Raw genomic sequence first — 16,006 nt, 5'->3', positions numbered from 1 at the left:
CCAACGGTAGGAAAACAGGAGGCTTATCCGCTTGTTTTTTGGGCATACTTAGTTGTACGAATTTCTGGTACTGTGCTCCAAAGTGGGCTACTGCGCATGTGCTGATGCACCAGTGGGAAGATTGACACACACACACACTGCCACCCCCTCTCCCAATTGCCGGCCTCCTCGACTCTCCCCTGATCTTTGGCCTACCCAACCCCATTCCTGGCTTCCTGACATCCCCCCCCACACCCTTACCCCAAAATCACCGGCCTACCTGACTTCCCCGCCCCGATCACTGGTGGGGGAGTCAGTGTCACATTAGTGAGCCCGGAGAATACCATCCCGGGTTCGCTAATCATATGGAAATGTGGATTTTCATATTGTAATCAGCCTCACACTGATTTGCGATGCGAGGTTGATTACTTCAAAAATATGGGCCTGCAAGACTCGCGATCAGCCGGACGCGAGTCCCGCTACAGACCACCTGCTGACATCCACTAGAACAGCAGGCCAAGAGAATCCCCCCTCTCCGCATATATTCAATCACCATCAGGGACATCCATTGCCATCCTGTTTTGTTTCTACATGTTAAATAGCCAAAGGTTTCTGCAAAATATTAAGTCCTGAATCTATGCTGGATATTGCACACAATAAGATACATTATTTGTTGCCAGTTGTTCATGCTTACCTGATGGTGATGACTTCCTCCCGATTAGCCTGGATGTGCCAACTACAGTTCACTCTAGTTTGATAATGGAAGGGCCAACCTGGACTTGTAATTATCCCACTTGGAGCCCTGAGCTGTTCTGGTGCATCGCCACAAGCTAAAAGAAGGACAAGTTGGACAATTATAATTAGTGCAGCTAACACTACAGCACAACTTTGTCTAATAGAAACATCACTGCAATAATAACATGGGATTCAGTTATTCTGTTAAGTTTGAAAGTGACACACTCCATTCACAAGCAAAAATTAAACTTAAAACTAAGGTTTCAGGGGAGAACGGGCAATGATTAATTGGGTAAATAAAATAAAAAGGTATGGTGGTAAATAAACAGTGGGCAACATTTAAAGAAGCAATTCAAAATGTTCAACAAAAATACATTCCATTGAAAAACAGAAATTCAACAAGACTGTCCGTGGCTCACGGAGGAAGTTAAGGATAACTATTAGATCAAAAATGGTTGCAAAGACTGAGAATTTGAAATGTTTAAGGAAGCAGTGTAGGGCCACCAAAAAGTTAATAAAAAGGGAAAATAGAATACAACAGCAAACCAGCCAGGAATATAAAAACTGAGTTTTCACAAGTATATAAAAAGGAAGAAAGTAGCTGAAATACACGGTAGTCCCTGAGAAACAAAGATGGGAGAAATTATTATGGGGAATGAGAAAATCACAGAGACAGTGAACAAATATTGTGTGTCTATCTTTGCAGTGCAAGATGCACATTTCATTACAGAAAGAGGGTATCTTAGTTGCTAAAAAGTGAAGAAATTAATATCAGCAGAGATAAAGGACTGGAGTAACCCGAGGGACTAAAATTCGATCAATCTCAAGACGTGATTGCCTGTGTATATCCTTGAATTCTTAAATGAGATTGTTACAATGTTCTGGCAAAGACTTTCCAAAATTTCCTAGAGTCTGAAGCAATCCCAGCAGATTAGAAATGAGAAAATGTGACATTGTTATTCAAAAAAGGAGAGAGAAAACAGGGAACAACAAGCCAAACTTAACACCAGTTGTCAAGAAAGTGCAGAAAACTCTCATTAAGAGTGTCTTAATGATGTACTTAGGTAATCATAGCATGAGACAAAGTCAACATTTTTTTTAAAAAAGTGAAAGAGAAATCCTGTTTGAGGATGTAACTAGCAGGCTGGACAAAGGGGACGTGTTGACGTATTTTTACTCAATAAGAATGCACAGAAGTTAAAGAGCTCATGGAGTTTGGGGTGATATAAGGATTGGTATACAGACAGGAAACAAAGAGTAGGCATAAACGGAGCAGTCTCAAGTTGGCAGGCTGCGCTGCAAAGATCAGTGCTAGGGCCTCAGATATTTGCAATGATTTCGACACACTAGCAGTAATGCATCTAGATCTGGTAAGACACTAAGCTAGGTGAAAATGTAAGCTGTGGAGAGGATATGGAGAGGCTGCAAAGAGATATGGTTAGGTTAAGTGAGTGGGCTACCAGATGGCATATCAAATATAATATGATCATTCATTATGGTTATAAAAATAATAAAACAGAACATTTAAGGGAAGGTGCAAACCTTGTAAATGTTCATGTTCAAAAAAATTTGGATTTATTCAAACAAGGAATGCAGAAAGTTAGCATGCAGATGCAGCATGCAATAAGAAAGGCAAATGACATGATGGCCTATATTGCAAGGGGACCTGCTTACAACAGTAAAGATGTCTTGTTGAAATTGTACAGGGCTATGATGAGACCACACATGGAGTACATTGTGCAGCTTTGATCTCTATATTTAAGAAAGGATACACTTGCATCGGATCAGCACAAAGTTTCCTAAATTGTTTCCTGTCATGTGACGATTGTTCTCTGCTGAGAAGCTGAGCAAATTGGAGGTTAGAAGAATTGAGGCTTTGTGGGGTACATACTGGGAGGTTATTTCTATTGATCAGGGAATGCGCAGTCTCAGAATAAGGGGCCAATCATTTAGGACAGGGTGGAGGAGAAATTTCTTCACTCAAAGCATATTGAATCTTTGGAATTTTCTACCAGAGGGGGTTGTGGATTCTCTGTTGTTGACTACATATTTTTTTCTTTATCCTTTAATGCAATGTGGATGTCACTGGCAAGGCCAGCATTTGTTGCTCACCCCTAATTGTCCTTGAACCAAGTATCTTGCTAGGCAATTTCAGACAGCAGTTAGTCAACCATATTACTGTGGATCTGGAGTTATACATAGACCCAACCCAGGTAAAGATGGCAGGTATCCTTCACTAAAGGGATTTAAAATTTCATTCACAAAATGACATTACTGAACCAGATGGGTTTTTACCTCAATTAATAATAGTCTCATGGAAACCATTACTGAGACTAGTTCTCAATTCCAGATGTTAATAATTAAATTTAAATTCCACCAGCTGTTGTATTGGGATTTGAACTCATGTCCTCCATAGCATTATCCTGGGTATCTGTACTAGTCCAGCGAAATTACACTACACCATCGTCTCCTAAAGGCTCAGACAGGCAAATCTTTGCTCTCTTGGGGAATGAAGGAATGAGGGGAGGAAGAGGGAAAGTGAAGTTGAAGCCCATTATCAACTATGATCGTATTGATTGGCAGGTCAGGCTCAACAAGCATATGGTCTACTGCTTCTCTCTCTCTCATATTTAACGATGGTAATCATAGAATCCCCACACTGCAGAAAGAGGCCATTTAGCCCATCAAGTCTGCACTGACACTCTGACAGAGAGTCCCACCTAGGCTCCTTTTCCTGTGACCCCACGTATTTATCCCACCAGTCGCCCAATCTACACATTTTTGGACACTCAGAAGTAATTTAGCATGGCCAATCTATCTAACCTAAACATTTTTGGACTATGGGAGGAAACAGGAGCACCCAGAGGAAACCCACATAGACATGGGGAGAACGTCATTGAATGTCAAAGTGCAGGGATGATCAAATTTTCTTTTTCTGTAAATGGTCATTGCCTGACACTTGTATGGCACAAATATTATGTCACTTATCACGCCAGGCCTATGTGTTGTCCAGGTCTTGCTACATTTTTTTAAAATCCTAGTTGCCCTAGGGGTGTGGCGGTGAACTGCCTTTTTAAACCACTGCAGTCTCTGAGATGTAGGTACACCCATAATGCTATTACGGAGGGAATTCCAGAATTTTGATCCTGCAACTGTGAAGGAACAGTGATATATTTCCAAATCAGGATGTTGAGTGACTTGGAGGGGAACCTCCAGGTGGTAGTGTTCCCAGGTATCAATGCTCTTGTCCTTCTAGATGGTAGGGGCCCTGGGTTTTGAAGATGTTGCTTAATGAACCTCCATGAGTTCCTGCCAGGCATTTTGTAGAAAATACATACGCTGCCACTGTTTGTCGGTGGTGAAGGAGATAGCAATCAAGCAGGCTGCTTTGTCCTGGATGGTGCCATGCATCTTCAGTGTTGTTGGAGCTGCACTCATCCAGGCAAATGGAGAGCATTCCATCACATTCCTGACTTATGCCTTGTAGATGCTGGACAGGCTTTGGGGAGTCAGAAGGTGAGTTACTCACAAGTTTCCCAGCCTTTGACCTGCTCTGCTAGCTACACTATTTATGTGGCTAGTACAGTTCAGTCTCTGACCAGTAGTAACACCAGGATGTTGACAGTGATAGATTCAGCGATGGTAATGCCATTAAATGTCATAGGGTGATGGCTAGATCCTCTCTTGTTGGAGATGGTCATTACTTGGCACTTGCATGGCACAAATGTCATGTGCCACTTGTGTGCCTAAGCCTGGATACTGTCCAGGTCTTTCTGCATTTGTACATGGACTGATTTAGTATATGAGTCATCACAAATAGTGCTGAACATTGTGCAACCATCAGCGAACCTATCCACTTCTAACCTGATGATGGAAGGAAGGTCATTAATGAAGTAGCTGATGATGGTTGGGCCTGGATGTTCACTGATGCTTGCAGTTCTGTACTATTCACAATTTCTCAGTTGGTGAAGCAGTCCAAGTCTATGTGGGCTAGACCTGAATTCCAGAGGTGAGAGTGACTGTCCCTGACCTCAATGCAGCATTTGACTGAGTATGACATCAAGGATACATCCTTGTGGAACTCCTGCAGTGATGTCCAGGAGCTGAGATGATTGACCTCCAATCACTGCAACTACCTTCCTTTGTGTTGGTATGACTCCAATCAGCAGAGGGTTCCCCCCCCTAACTTCCATCAACTCCAGTTTTGCTAGGGCTCCTTGATGTCATATTCAGTCAAATGCTGCGTTGATGTCAAGGACAGTCACTGTCACCTCTGGAGTTCAAATCTTGCCCAAGTCCATATGGACTTGGATGGCTTCACCAGCTGAAAAATTGTGAATAGTACAGAACTGCAATCATCAGTGAACATCCAGATTCTGGCCTTCAGGGAAGGTCATTGATGAAGAAGCTGAAGATAGTTGGGCCTCAGATACTACTCTGATGAACACCAGCAACAATATTCTGAGGCTGAGATACTTGGATTCCAACAACCACAACCACGGTGATGGGCATTGAACACCCCCAGCCATAATAAATTCTGTTCCCAAGTTATCCTCAGTAATTCTTCTAAGTGATGTTCAACATGGAGGACTACTGATTCATCTACTGAAAGAGAGTTGGACAGGTTTATAGCAGGTTTTCATGCCTATTTCTGACCTTAAGTCATTGGAACTCATGGGATCCAGAGTCAACGTTGAGGACTCTCAGAGAAGCTGAGGTGCTGCCACCTTTGCCAGGTGGACCTTGCCAGAGGGATAGAACATACCCAAAGATGGAGGAGTGTGGATCGTTGGCTGCAAAGAATGATTGATACATACGACTTTGCCAGGCTGTTTGACTAACTTAAGAGAAGCTCTCCTAATTTTGGCATAAAACCCAGTGCTAATTAGAATCCTTATTACAGGGTCAACTGGGCAGTGTCGTTGTCTTTTCCAATATCTAGGATGGTGTCTGGAGGTCCATCCAGTTTTAATTATTTTTTGATTTTTCTGTAGTGATTTGGTACAACTGGTGGCTTGCTCAGCCATTTCAGAAGACAGTTAACTGAGTCAACACATTGCTGTGGGTCTGGAGTCACACATAAGCCAGACTAAATAAGAACGGCTGATATCCCCAAAGGGCAGTACTGAACCAGATGGGTTATATGACAATCCAATAGCTTTATAATCACCATTACTGAGATAAGTTTTTAATGCCAGATTTTATTCATGAATTGAAATTTCACCAGCTGCCATGGTGGGATTTGAAACCCTGTCCCCCCAAGCATTAGCCTGGGCCTCTGAATTGCTAGTCCAATATCATTGCCATCACCACTGTCCTTGGATGCTGAAGGTTCAAAGAGTCTAGTTCAGCCTAAGACTATGATCAGGCAGGAGAATGCAATTGCTATTGAAGATATAATGTTTCTGCCAGGATGATCTTCTTGACAGTTAGCTAGCAGAAATTATAGTTCATCCAAGACTGGATGTCAGCCAAGGGGTCTGAAAGAATGAAGACTGGGAAGCAATCAAAGTGGTGGTGAATAGATATGTATCTGAGCTGACCGTGTGTGGTAATAGCACGAGGTTGCTGCATTCATAAGAGGAAGGGAAGGGCCAAGGATGGATCCTTGTGGGTTACCACAATGATGGCGCAGGTTTGCAGAGTTTGTGACAATGGCTAGATAGGCAAAGGCATACCAAGTGACGACTGTCCTCCCAAACTGAACAACGAAGATGTCAGAGGAAGATAGGATGATTCATTAAAAATCAGGGTTTTAAAGAAGTACAAAAGAGATAATGCACCGTGGTGAAAGTATGTATGATTTATATAGAATCATGGAATGGTTACAGCATTTTAATTTGAAAAGGGAGTTCTAACTCCACTTTCCGTGAATCGCTGGTCTATCAATGCCATGAACTGAGAAGCTGTGAATGAATTGATATCCTGGCACAAATAGCAGCAGGCTGAGACCACAGACTGGGGAGAAAGATTCCTTGTAAACAACTACTAGCCAAAGTTTGAGTGCCACTAGTATATAACTATCGCTCATGAAGTGTTTTCTTCATTTCTATAGTTAATGCTGGATAAACAGATTCCCAAATTAGATTCTAATTAATAAAATAATGTGCGTGTTACCGATACTTTACTTTCATGCTGACCAGTGTGGATCTTAATGCAACTAATGCTGGCATCAAGAGACCTTACAAGAAGTTTTAAAAAATGTAAACTTTACAATCACTGTGAAGTTGTTATTCTACTTGAAAATATTCCAACAATAAAAACTAATGTTTTTCTTTACTGATCCAAGTGAGATTGAGGGCTACAATAAAATCAAGAGCCTTACATATAGTGGGGATTTTCTAAATACACAATTGAAACATTTTCTTTGGCATCTAATAAGAGAATAAAAAGTTCCTGCAAAATGAAATATAATCATCATCCCTAATCCATTAGGACCACCGAAGCACTTTGGTACTGCTTGTTCAAATGGACTTAATGATACCAAAAACATTGGGTCACATGAATCAAACAAACTGCTATTTATAACGAACGCGGCTTTAGATGGCATCTGGAATATCCATTAATTGTAACAATGCAGGGTAAAATACTTCAGCAGAGAAACTCTCAGGACAGTGTTATGGATGAGTCTAATGCATCTTTCTCAATGAATATGCTCACAGTGAGCTGATTACTCCACCAATATCAATCTCTCTCTGATCTAATAACTCACTTCTATAACCACCAACATAAACTGCACTGTATTTGCACTTACAACGTACATACTGAATTTATTGACTCTTCACTGCCAAAATTAAAATAATCCCTTAAATTATCATAGTCTCATACATCAACTTCAACATCCACTGCTAACTTCCTTTCAACATCTGTCATGCAGCCCAGCAAACACAACACATTTGGAAAACCGCCAAATAAAATTGCAGCTGAAATCCTTGAACCCTAGAAGAGAAAGACTTTTCCCCAACCGTAGCTCACTCTCAGAGCAATCAATCATTTGAAAATAATAGAAATATACCAGCTGAGATCTGTGAAATTTGTGCATTTCCTGATCCATACTTTCCTCCTAGAACACTGTCTCCTGAAATAAAAGTAAAAAAAGAATAAATTCAGTGTGTTAACAACTTCAGCAAGCAAATCTTGTTTACTTCAATTAAAACAAAATGTTGTAATAGAACGAGAAATATGTATATATTTGTGTGCCAATGGTTTGCTATCCAAAATATGTTACAAATCACATCACCCAAAATAAGTTAAAATGAAAACACCTTGGCAAGAAATGATGATCAGTAACAGCATTTTAACTATACAGTGTATGGCTAATTTTACATCTGAAGCAGTTAAGGCAGTGAAAGAGTAACCGCTCTTTGCAAATCATGTGACCAGCTACAATTCTGCTAAATTTGAAGTTATACAAAAATACTGCTCCTACAGCAATAAAACTATTGCAAAACAGGACATTTCCTCTAATGCATGCAGTATGACAGAGCATGTTGCTAAAAACATGAGAGTTCAAGCAAGGTCTCAGAATTACAAAAATCGTAGGAAGGCATTCAACCCATCATGTTTGCGCAGGCTCTTTGAATGAGCAATTTATTTAGTGCCGTTCTCCCACCTTTTTCTTATAACCCTGCACATTGACTGTCCAATTCCCTTTTGAATGCCTCGATTAAATATATTTCCACTACTCTCAGGCAGTGCATTCCAGACCATAACCACTCGCTGCGTGAAAAAGGTTCTTCTCATATTTCTTTTGCAAATTACTTTAAATCCGTGTCCTCCCATAGATGGATATCCAGAAGCCACACCACAGACTTGTGAGCAAAGTTAAAGCTCATGGAATGAAAGGGACAGTATCTACACGGATATGAAATTGACTGAGCGACAGGAAACAATGATCCTTTCACGAGTGGAAACAGTTTCTCTTTATCTACTTCATCCAGGCCCCGCATGATTTTGAATACCTATCCAGATCCCCCCTCGGCTTTCTTTTCTCCAAGGAAAAACAGTCCTAATTTCTCTAATCTAGTTTCATAACTGGTTCTAGGGTTGAGGAACTTCATTCTCGCAAAACTTTTCCTGCACTCTCTGCAATACCTTCACATTTTCCTTAAAGTGCGGCACCCGGAACTGGAGGCAATATGCCATCTTAAGGCAAATCAGTAACTTATACAAGTTCAACATATTAATAAGCCGAGGATACTGTATGCTTTATTAACTGCCCTTTGAAGGTCCTGCCACCTTCAATGACTTATGCACCAGATTCCTCTGCTCCTGCAACTGCTTTAAAGATTTAGCTTTTATTTTTTGTCTCCCATGTTCTTCTTATCAAAATGAATCATTTCACATTCCTCTGCAGTGAACTTCATCTGCTACCTGTCCACCCATTCCACCAATGTATCTATGACGTTCTATAACGTCCTCTTCACAGTTTACAACACTTCCAAGTTTTCTGTCATTTGCAAATTTTGAAATTGTGCCCTGTACATCAAGGTCTAGGTTATTAATATATATCAGGAAAAGCAAGGGTCCCAATACAGACTTCTGGAGAGTTCCACTACAAGCCTTCCACCAGCCCAAAATCACTACTCTCTGTTTCCTGTCACTTAGCTTATTTCAGTTGCTACTTTCCCCTTTCATTCCATGAGCTATAATTTTGCAAAGCATTATATCAAATGCCTTCCAGAAGTCCATGAAACCCACATCAACAGCATTGCCCTCATCAACCCCAACGTCATGCTTCAAAAAACTCATGTAAATTAGTCAACATGATTTTCCCCTCAAGAAAGCCATGCTGGCTTTCCTTAATTAACCTGCATTTCTTCATTTGACCATTAATTTTGTCCCAAATTATTGCTCCTAGAAGTTTTTCCACCAAAGTTAAACTGACTGGCCTGTAGTTGATGAACACATATTTACTCCCTTTTTTTGAACAACGACAAAATGTTTGCAATTTTCCAGTCCTCTGGCACCACTCCGAGTCTAAGGCTGGATAATTATGGCCAGTGCCTCCACAATTTCCATTCTCAGTTCCCAGTATCTTAGATACATTTCATCCATTTCTAGTGCCTTATAACTTTAAAGTTCAGACAGGCTATCTCATACCTCCTCGTCACCCTTTCTAGTGTCTAACTGACCTCTTCCAATACAGTGGCCTAGATAGCATCTCTTTCATTGGTAATGATAGATGCAAAATATTTATTTAATATCTCAGCCACACCCTCTGCAAATCTGTCAAGTTTAGACATAAATGATCAAAGATAAACTCCTCTTGCTAAAAGCAGCTGTGAAATTTTTGAGAAGGAGCTGAACTTTGAGTAATCTGTCAAGGACTCAAAGATAATTTTATATTACAAAGAACAACACAGCACGGGAAACAGGCCCTTCGGCCCAACGAGCCCGCGCCGCCATTTTAACATCGTGAGTTCCCTCTTCCACCCATGACCCTTGTCTACGCTTATGGCACTCCACATTGACCAGATTAGGGTGACCTGATTACATTTTCAGCATAATGTTCGTCATGGTTTTAACTATATCTATCCTTCCCAAAGACCATTGCAACATTGTGGAATTTCATGTTCTATTATATAGGATACTTTGTAGTGTACTTCTGAATAAATTTTTATACAGTTACACAGTGTACCTGCAAACTACATGGTCACAAAGGAGGTGATATGCAAGGCCAATACAGGAAGCCTAGAGAGAGGTATTGGTATATGTTGGACATTAGAGAATGAATGATAAGCATATCTTCCACAATGCATATTTATTAGTACCCAAAAATAGCCCATTTCAGCATCTTCCTGAAATTCCCAACATTTTATGCCAGTCTTTAGGTAATCCAATTAATTTCACTCAAAAAAATGCTGAATATGGTGAAGGTCTTGACAATATTTCACCTGTAGTATTGAAAGTTTGTAGCTCCAGAACTAGTAATGTCTCTAACAAAGCTGTTCCAGTATAGCTACAATGTTTACATCTATCCAACAAAGTGGATAACTGCCCAGGTACGCCCTGCCCACAAAAGCAGGACAAATCCAATCAAGCCAATTACCACACCTATCAACCCAAACACTCTCAGCCATAGGTAAGTGTCGCCACTCTTACCTATGCTCGTTTTCATTTCTGCCAGGACCACTCAGCTCTCATTAAGAATGTGAAAGGTAAGGTGGGAGTGACAGTCCTTGACATCAAAGTAATATTTGACCTAGTATAACTTTATTAGGGTTCCTTAACGTCAAAGTCAATAGAAATCACTGAAGAAACAGTTTACTGATTGGAGTTTTTAAAGCAGTGATTGTGGTTCTTGGATGCCAATCACTTTGATTCCAGTTCATGGTTACAGGACTGTGATTTCGACCCAACCATCTTCAGCCACTTCATCAGTGACTTTGCCTCCGTCACAAGGTCAGAAGTAGGAAAGTTCATTGCAATTGTACAGTGTGTACAGCCATTCACAACTTCTCAAATACTGTAGCAGTTCATACCTATTTGCAACTGTACAACATGGACCAATAAATGGCAAATATCAGGTGACACACAAATGCCAGGCAAACACTATATCTAACAAAAGTGATTCTAGTCACCTCCTCTTCACATTCAATTGTACGACCATCACTGAATGGCCCACCATCTGATGGAAGTTAGCACTGGCCATATACTGAACTGGACCAGCCATATAAATACTGTGGCTACAAGAATCAAAGGCTGGGCAACCTCTGGAATGCAAGTCACTTCCAGACTCCCCAGTGCCATTCTACCATCTGTAAGCTACAAGTTAGGAGTGTAAGTGCCAGAATGTTGTTGGAGCTGCATTCATCAAGAAGTTTAATTCCGTTCAAGTCAAAGCACTCAATTGAATCCCACACTTACCATCTTAAACATTCACTCCCATTCACAGTGGACACTGAATACTATCGACAGGATCCACTGCAGCAACTTGCCAAGATTTCTTTGGCAGCACTTTTCAAACTCATGACCTCTACAACCAAGATGATCAAGAGCAGTAGGCACATGGGAACATCTGCAAGTTCCTGTCTAAATTACATACATATTGTCATTCCTTCATCACTGATCAGTTAGAACTCCCATGTAAAACACAACATGGTCTATAGAATTCATGAAGGTGGATCACCACCATCCAATGAGCAATTAGGGATGGGAAATTAATACTGTCCTTGCCAGTGAATATAAAAGACAATACTTAGATGGTATCCATATTGATTAAGGCTTTGCCTATGGTTCTAATGTGAAACACAGGTGTCATTTTCCTCCTTTTTTCAATATCATTAACCGATAAGATGATGACTGGTACCATAGAGCATCACCCTGTACAAGAATCAGCAAGTGATATTCTTAATTTCATTCCCTGGATAAAAAGGTAGCATGTACAAAAACCCTTTCCTCCAAATGCACAACATTATAAAAGTTGAAGTGAACCTGGATGTGGGCAGTCCTCCTACAACATTTGCTAATGTAAACTGAACTAGTGTTGAAATCTGCCGTGATTCATCAGAACTCCTGGTAAATGAGTCAACTTAAATCATGAATACGATGTACTCCACGTCAACTGTTTTTAGCAACAGTATAAAACCTTTTGACTTCCAGCAGATTACTTAAAGCTGCAATCTTCTTATCCTAAAAAATGACAGGCAGATCACCTGGGGGCAATCCAGCTCCCTCAATGACATTTCTTGCTGAACTCTATCTGCACCCATTGCAACTGGATTCTCTTCTGTGTTAAGTGCTAGCTCAGCAAGATTAAAATGAAATCAGTCTGCAAAGGATCAAACTTTAGGATGACTACAAAGCAAAGTTTAGGTTAATAAAACATTAGAAGCTTAGTTGACTAATTACAACTGAGGAAATAGTTATTGCATTGAATGCCTATTCTCCAATTGTTAAGCGGCTATCAAGTGGAAATGACCTCAGCCTGAATATACGAAAAGTTGGGCTGAACAGAATGATCACATAACAAAACAACAGTACCAAGGCAGGTTGTCAACTACTAAAATAATGTGAGTAGCCCATTTGGTTATTAAAATAAATTATCCTTGACAATGATGAGATAAAATGCATTCAACCCTTTCAAAAACTGCCATTTTTATAGAAAACGGTCCAAAAGCGCAAGCCAAAGAGGAAGAAATAATGGAAAAAGATTAAAAGCCTGGTTGGAATCTGGACAGGGTTTAGGGAGGTTAAGGTCTAAGAAATTCATGGTATGGTGATCACACTGGAAAAGCACAATATTAGACGTCATGATGTACCAAACAGCAGCGTTATTATGCTTTAGGGAATGACAATCATGAGCATACAAAGTTCCCCTATTTGCAGGTGAATATATAAAACACTTAGTAATACTTAGTTGGATTGCTGGTTCGTGGTACAGAGTGACACCAACAGCGTAGGTTCAATTCTCTTTTTGACTAAGATATTCACGAAGGCCTGCCTTCTCAATCTTCCACCACACCCCAGGTGTTGTGGTACTCAGGTTAAATCACCTTCAAAGGGGAGAGCAGCCTATGGTCATCTGGGACTATGGTGACTTTATAGATGCTGGTCATTTAAACATAAGTTATGTCAGGAGAGAGGGCTTTGAACCACAACAGAATGAAGTTGCAGGTGGCTATAAGGCAATATTATTAATTTATGGCAATTATTTAAACATATTTAAAGATAACACTTCATTAAAACATACATGAACAACTTGTTCTTCATATACTGCAATTGTACCAATATGTTAAATCTGCCCAGGGTCCATACAAGTCACAAAGCTTTTTCACAGTTGCTGCAAGGATCATCATACAAATTAGCTTCAAGTTGCAAGCTTCCAATCAAGAAAACTGAATGAAAATTCTAGACATGTACATATTGTGCTTCCACAGTCTATGGATCAGGTAGGTAATTTAATATAATCTGCACATAAATGTTTCAATATCCCAATGGAATATTTTTAAACTGCATTAGTCTATCATATTAATTAAAAGGTATACTATGGACAGAGAGGCAAAAATCAAAAACTTACAACAAGAATAAATCTCAAATAGAAAACATTTCATAATTTTAATATATTTTCAACAAAAGGGTGCAGGTAAGAGGAGACATGCACCAGATGAAGAAATACAGATTCACAGCCAGAACCCATGGCAGACTCATGATCCCAAACTGCTTCTTAAGGGAGATATCAAGTGGAGGCTCTTCCCCAATAATAGAAAACAAAAAGCAGGAAGGTCAACCCAGACTAATCAAATATTGTCCAGCATCTGCTTATAGCGCAGGACTAGAAGACAGACCTTGAAGCAAGTTAACTAATAATTGTCGGCTCAGAAATGGATACCTAAACAGAGAGCCGAGAGAAAACAGCAAGGGATTAAACCATCTACTATCTATAATGTTCATATATTATCACATGGAAATCACTCTCTTTGTTTCCTCATTAAAGAACATCAGGGGGTTCTGATATTACAAATTTTGAAACTTCAAGTCCCCTTTGTGTGCCAGACTGTGTGTTTACATGTGTGTGTGCCTCGAGATCTCATAGGATTTACACTGAATACAAAACAGAATAAAAACCAATCCAGAGAGTCTGATTTAGCAGCTGGAAAATGAGCAGATACAACAGCGTCGGTGTCCTCTCTCTCTGAAGTGGAACAAGACAGAACAATGATCTCTCTCTGGGTGAAATGGAATCAGATTAAAGCTCAGTACTCACCAGTGAAGGTGAAGAGAAGAATGATGAGCGTTAATGTCCCAGTCCCCAGAGTCGGACAGGGGGATAAGAGAATTCCCTGGCCGTAGCGGCTAAGGGCCATAACCAGGGGCTGGGAGGGCAGTGAGGGGCCTGCAGACAGGGAGAGCTTCACAACAACTGGCAGCCGACAGCGGCTGCCCTCCCCCCGCCGCACACACACAGCATCACCCCTGCCGGCCCTGCAAACAGCTCCCACCCAACCCCGTAACACACCTCCCTTCCCAGGCCGCACAAAGCACTGCGGCTCCGGGCCTCTCCTGCCCCACAAACACGGCGGTCCCGGAGCCCAGAAACAGGGCGGCACACAGCGATCCTTCTCTCAGGAATCACTCTCCCTTGTCCGGCCTTTCACACCGCAGGCCGTCTCTCCCTCACAAACAGCCTCCTCCGGATCCCCCCCACTCCGCTCTCCCTCCTCCTCCTCCTGGCGCTGTTCCGGGCAGGGGCTCCTCTGGGGGTGAAATGTCAGCAGACGGAGAACGTCAGCAGCAGACAGAGGGGGCGGGGCTGTGACTGCCCCGCCCCCCCAGCCCCCGTCCCGCCCCCAGACCCTCCACCGCCGCCCCCACCTCCGCCGCAGTCCTAACACAGCATCTCAACTGCTCAGTCCCCCTTTACCCAACGCAGCATCCTCACTCCCCCCACACCCTCCCCCAACACGCCCCCTCATCCCAAATCCCCCAAACCCTCCCTCCCCCTACAGCCCTAACACAGCATCTCAACTTGCTCTCTCCCCCTATACCCAACACAGCCCCCCCCACATTACCCCAACACACCCCCCACTCCCCCCATGCCCAACACAGCACCCTCACCCCCTCATCCCACCCCCCAAACCCTCCCTCCCCCTACAGTCCTAACACAGCGTCTCAACTTGCTCTCTCCCCCTATACCCGACACAGCACCCTCACAGCCCCCCCCACATTACCCCAACACACCCCCCACTCCCCCCAAGCCCAACACAGCACCCTCACCCCCTCATCCCACCCCCCCCAAACCCTCCCTCCCCCTACAGTCCTAACACAGCATCTCAACTTGCTCTCTCCCCCCTATACCCGACACAGCTCCCTCATACACCCCCACATTACCCCAACACACCCCCCCCACTCCCCCCTACACCCAACACAGCATCCTCACTCCCCCGCCACACTACCCCAACACACCCCCCTCCCCATACTCAATACAGCACCCTCACTCCCCACACACTACCCCAACACATCCCCTCACTCCCCCATCCCACCCCCCCCAAACCCTCCCTCCCCCCCACAGCCCTAACACAGCATTTCAACTGCTCACTCCCCCTATACCCAACACAGCACCCTCACTCCCCACACACTACCCAACACACCCCCTCACTCCCCCAAACCCTCCCTCCCCCCACAGCTCTAACGTAACACCTCAACTGCTCACTCCCCTTACACCCAACACGGCACCCTCACTGCCCCATACCCCCACATACTACCCCAACACACCCCCTCACTCCCCCATCCCAGTCCCCCAAACCCTCCCTCCCCCCAAAGCCGTAACAAAGCATCTCAACTCTCACTC

The 16,006-nt window shown here is 42.4% G+C and overlaps 1 protein-coding gene across 1 annotated transcript in view; it reads right to left on the bottom strand.

Moving 5' to 3' along the window:
* Positions 1-14,835, bottom strand: part of lrp12 (low density lipoprotein receptor-related protein 12) — a 66,076-nt gene extending 51,241 nt beyond the window's left edge. The window contains exons 1-3 of the mRNA XM_080193730.1: positions 14,423-14,835; positions 7,730-7,792; positions 674-809 (exon numbers count right to left, since the gene is read on the bottom strand). Coding sequence (XP_080049856.1) covers positions 674-809; positions 7,730-7,792; positions 14,423-14,522 — 299 coding nt within the window. The 5' untranslated portion in view covers positions 14,523-14,835. The remainder of the gene's footprint in view (positions 1-673; positions 810-7,729; positions 7,793-14,422) is intronic.
* Between the last annotated feature and the right edge of the window lie 1,171 nt (positions 14,836-16,006).

The sequence above is a fragment of the Carcharhinus amblyrhynchos genome, chromosome 8 (genome assembly GCF_965287045.1).
Source record: "Carcharhinus amblyrhynchos chromosome 8, sCarAmb.v2.hapA, whole genome shotgun sequence".
In the NCBI taxonomy this organism is placed as follows: Eukaryota; Metazoa; Chordata; class Chondrichthyes; order Carcharhiniformes; family Carcharhinidae; genus Carcharhinus; species Carcharhinus amblyrhynchos.
The sequence above is the reverse complement of the archived record's forward strand: the minus strand, read 5'-3'. Positions and strand labels throughout refer to the sequence as shown.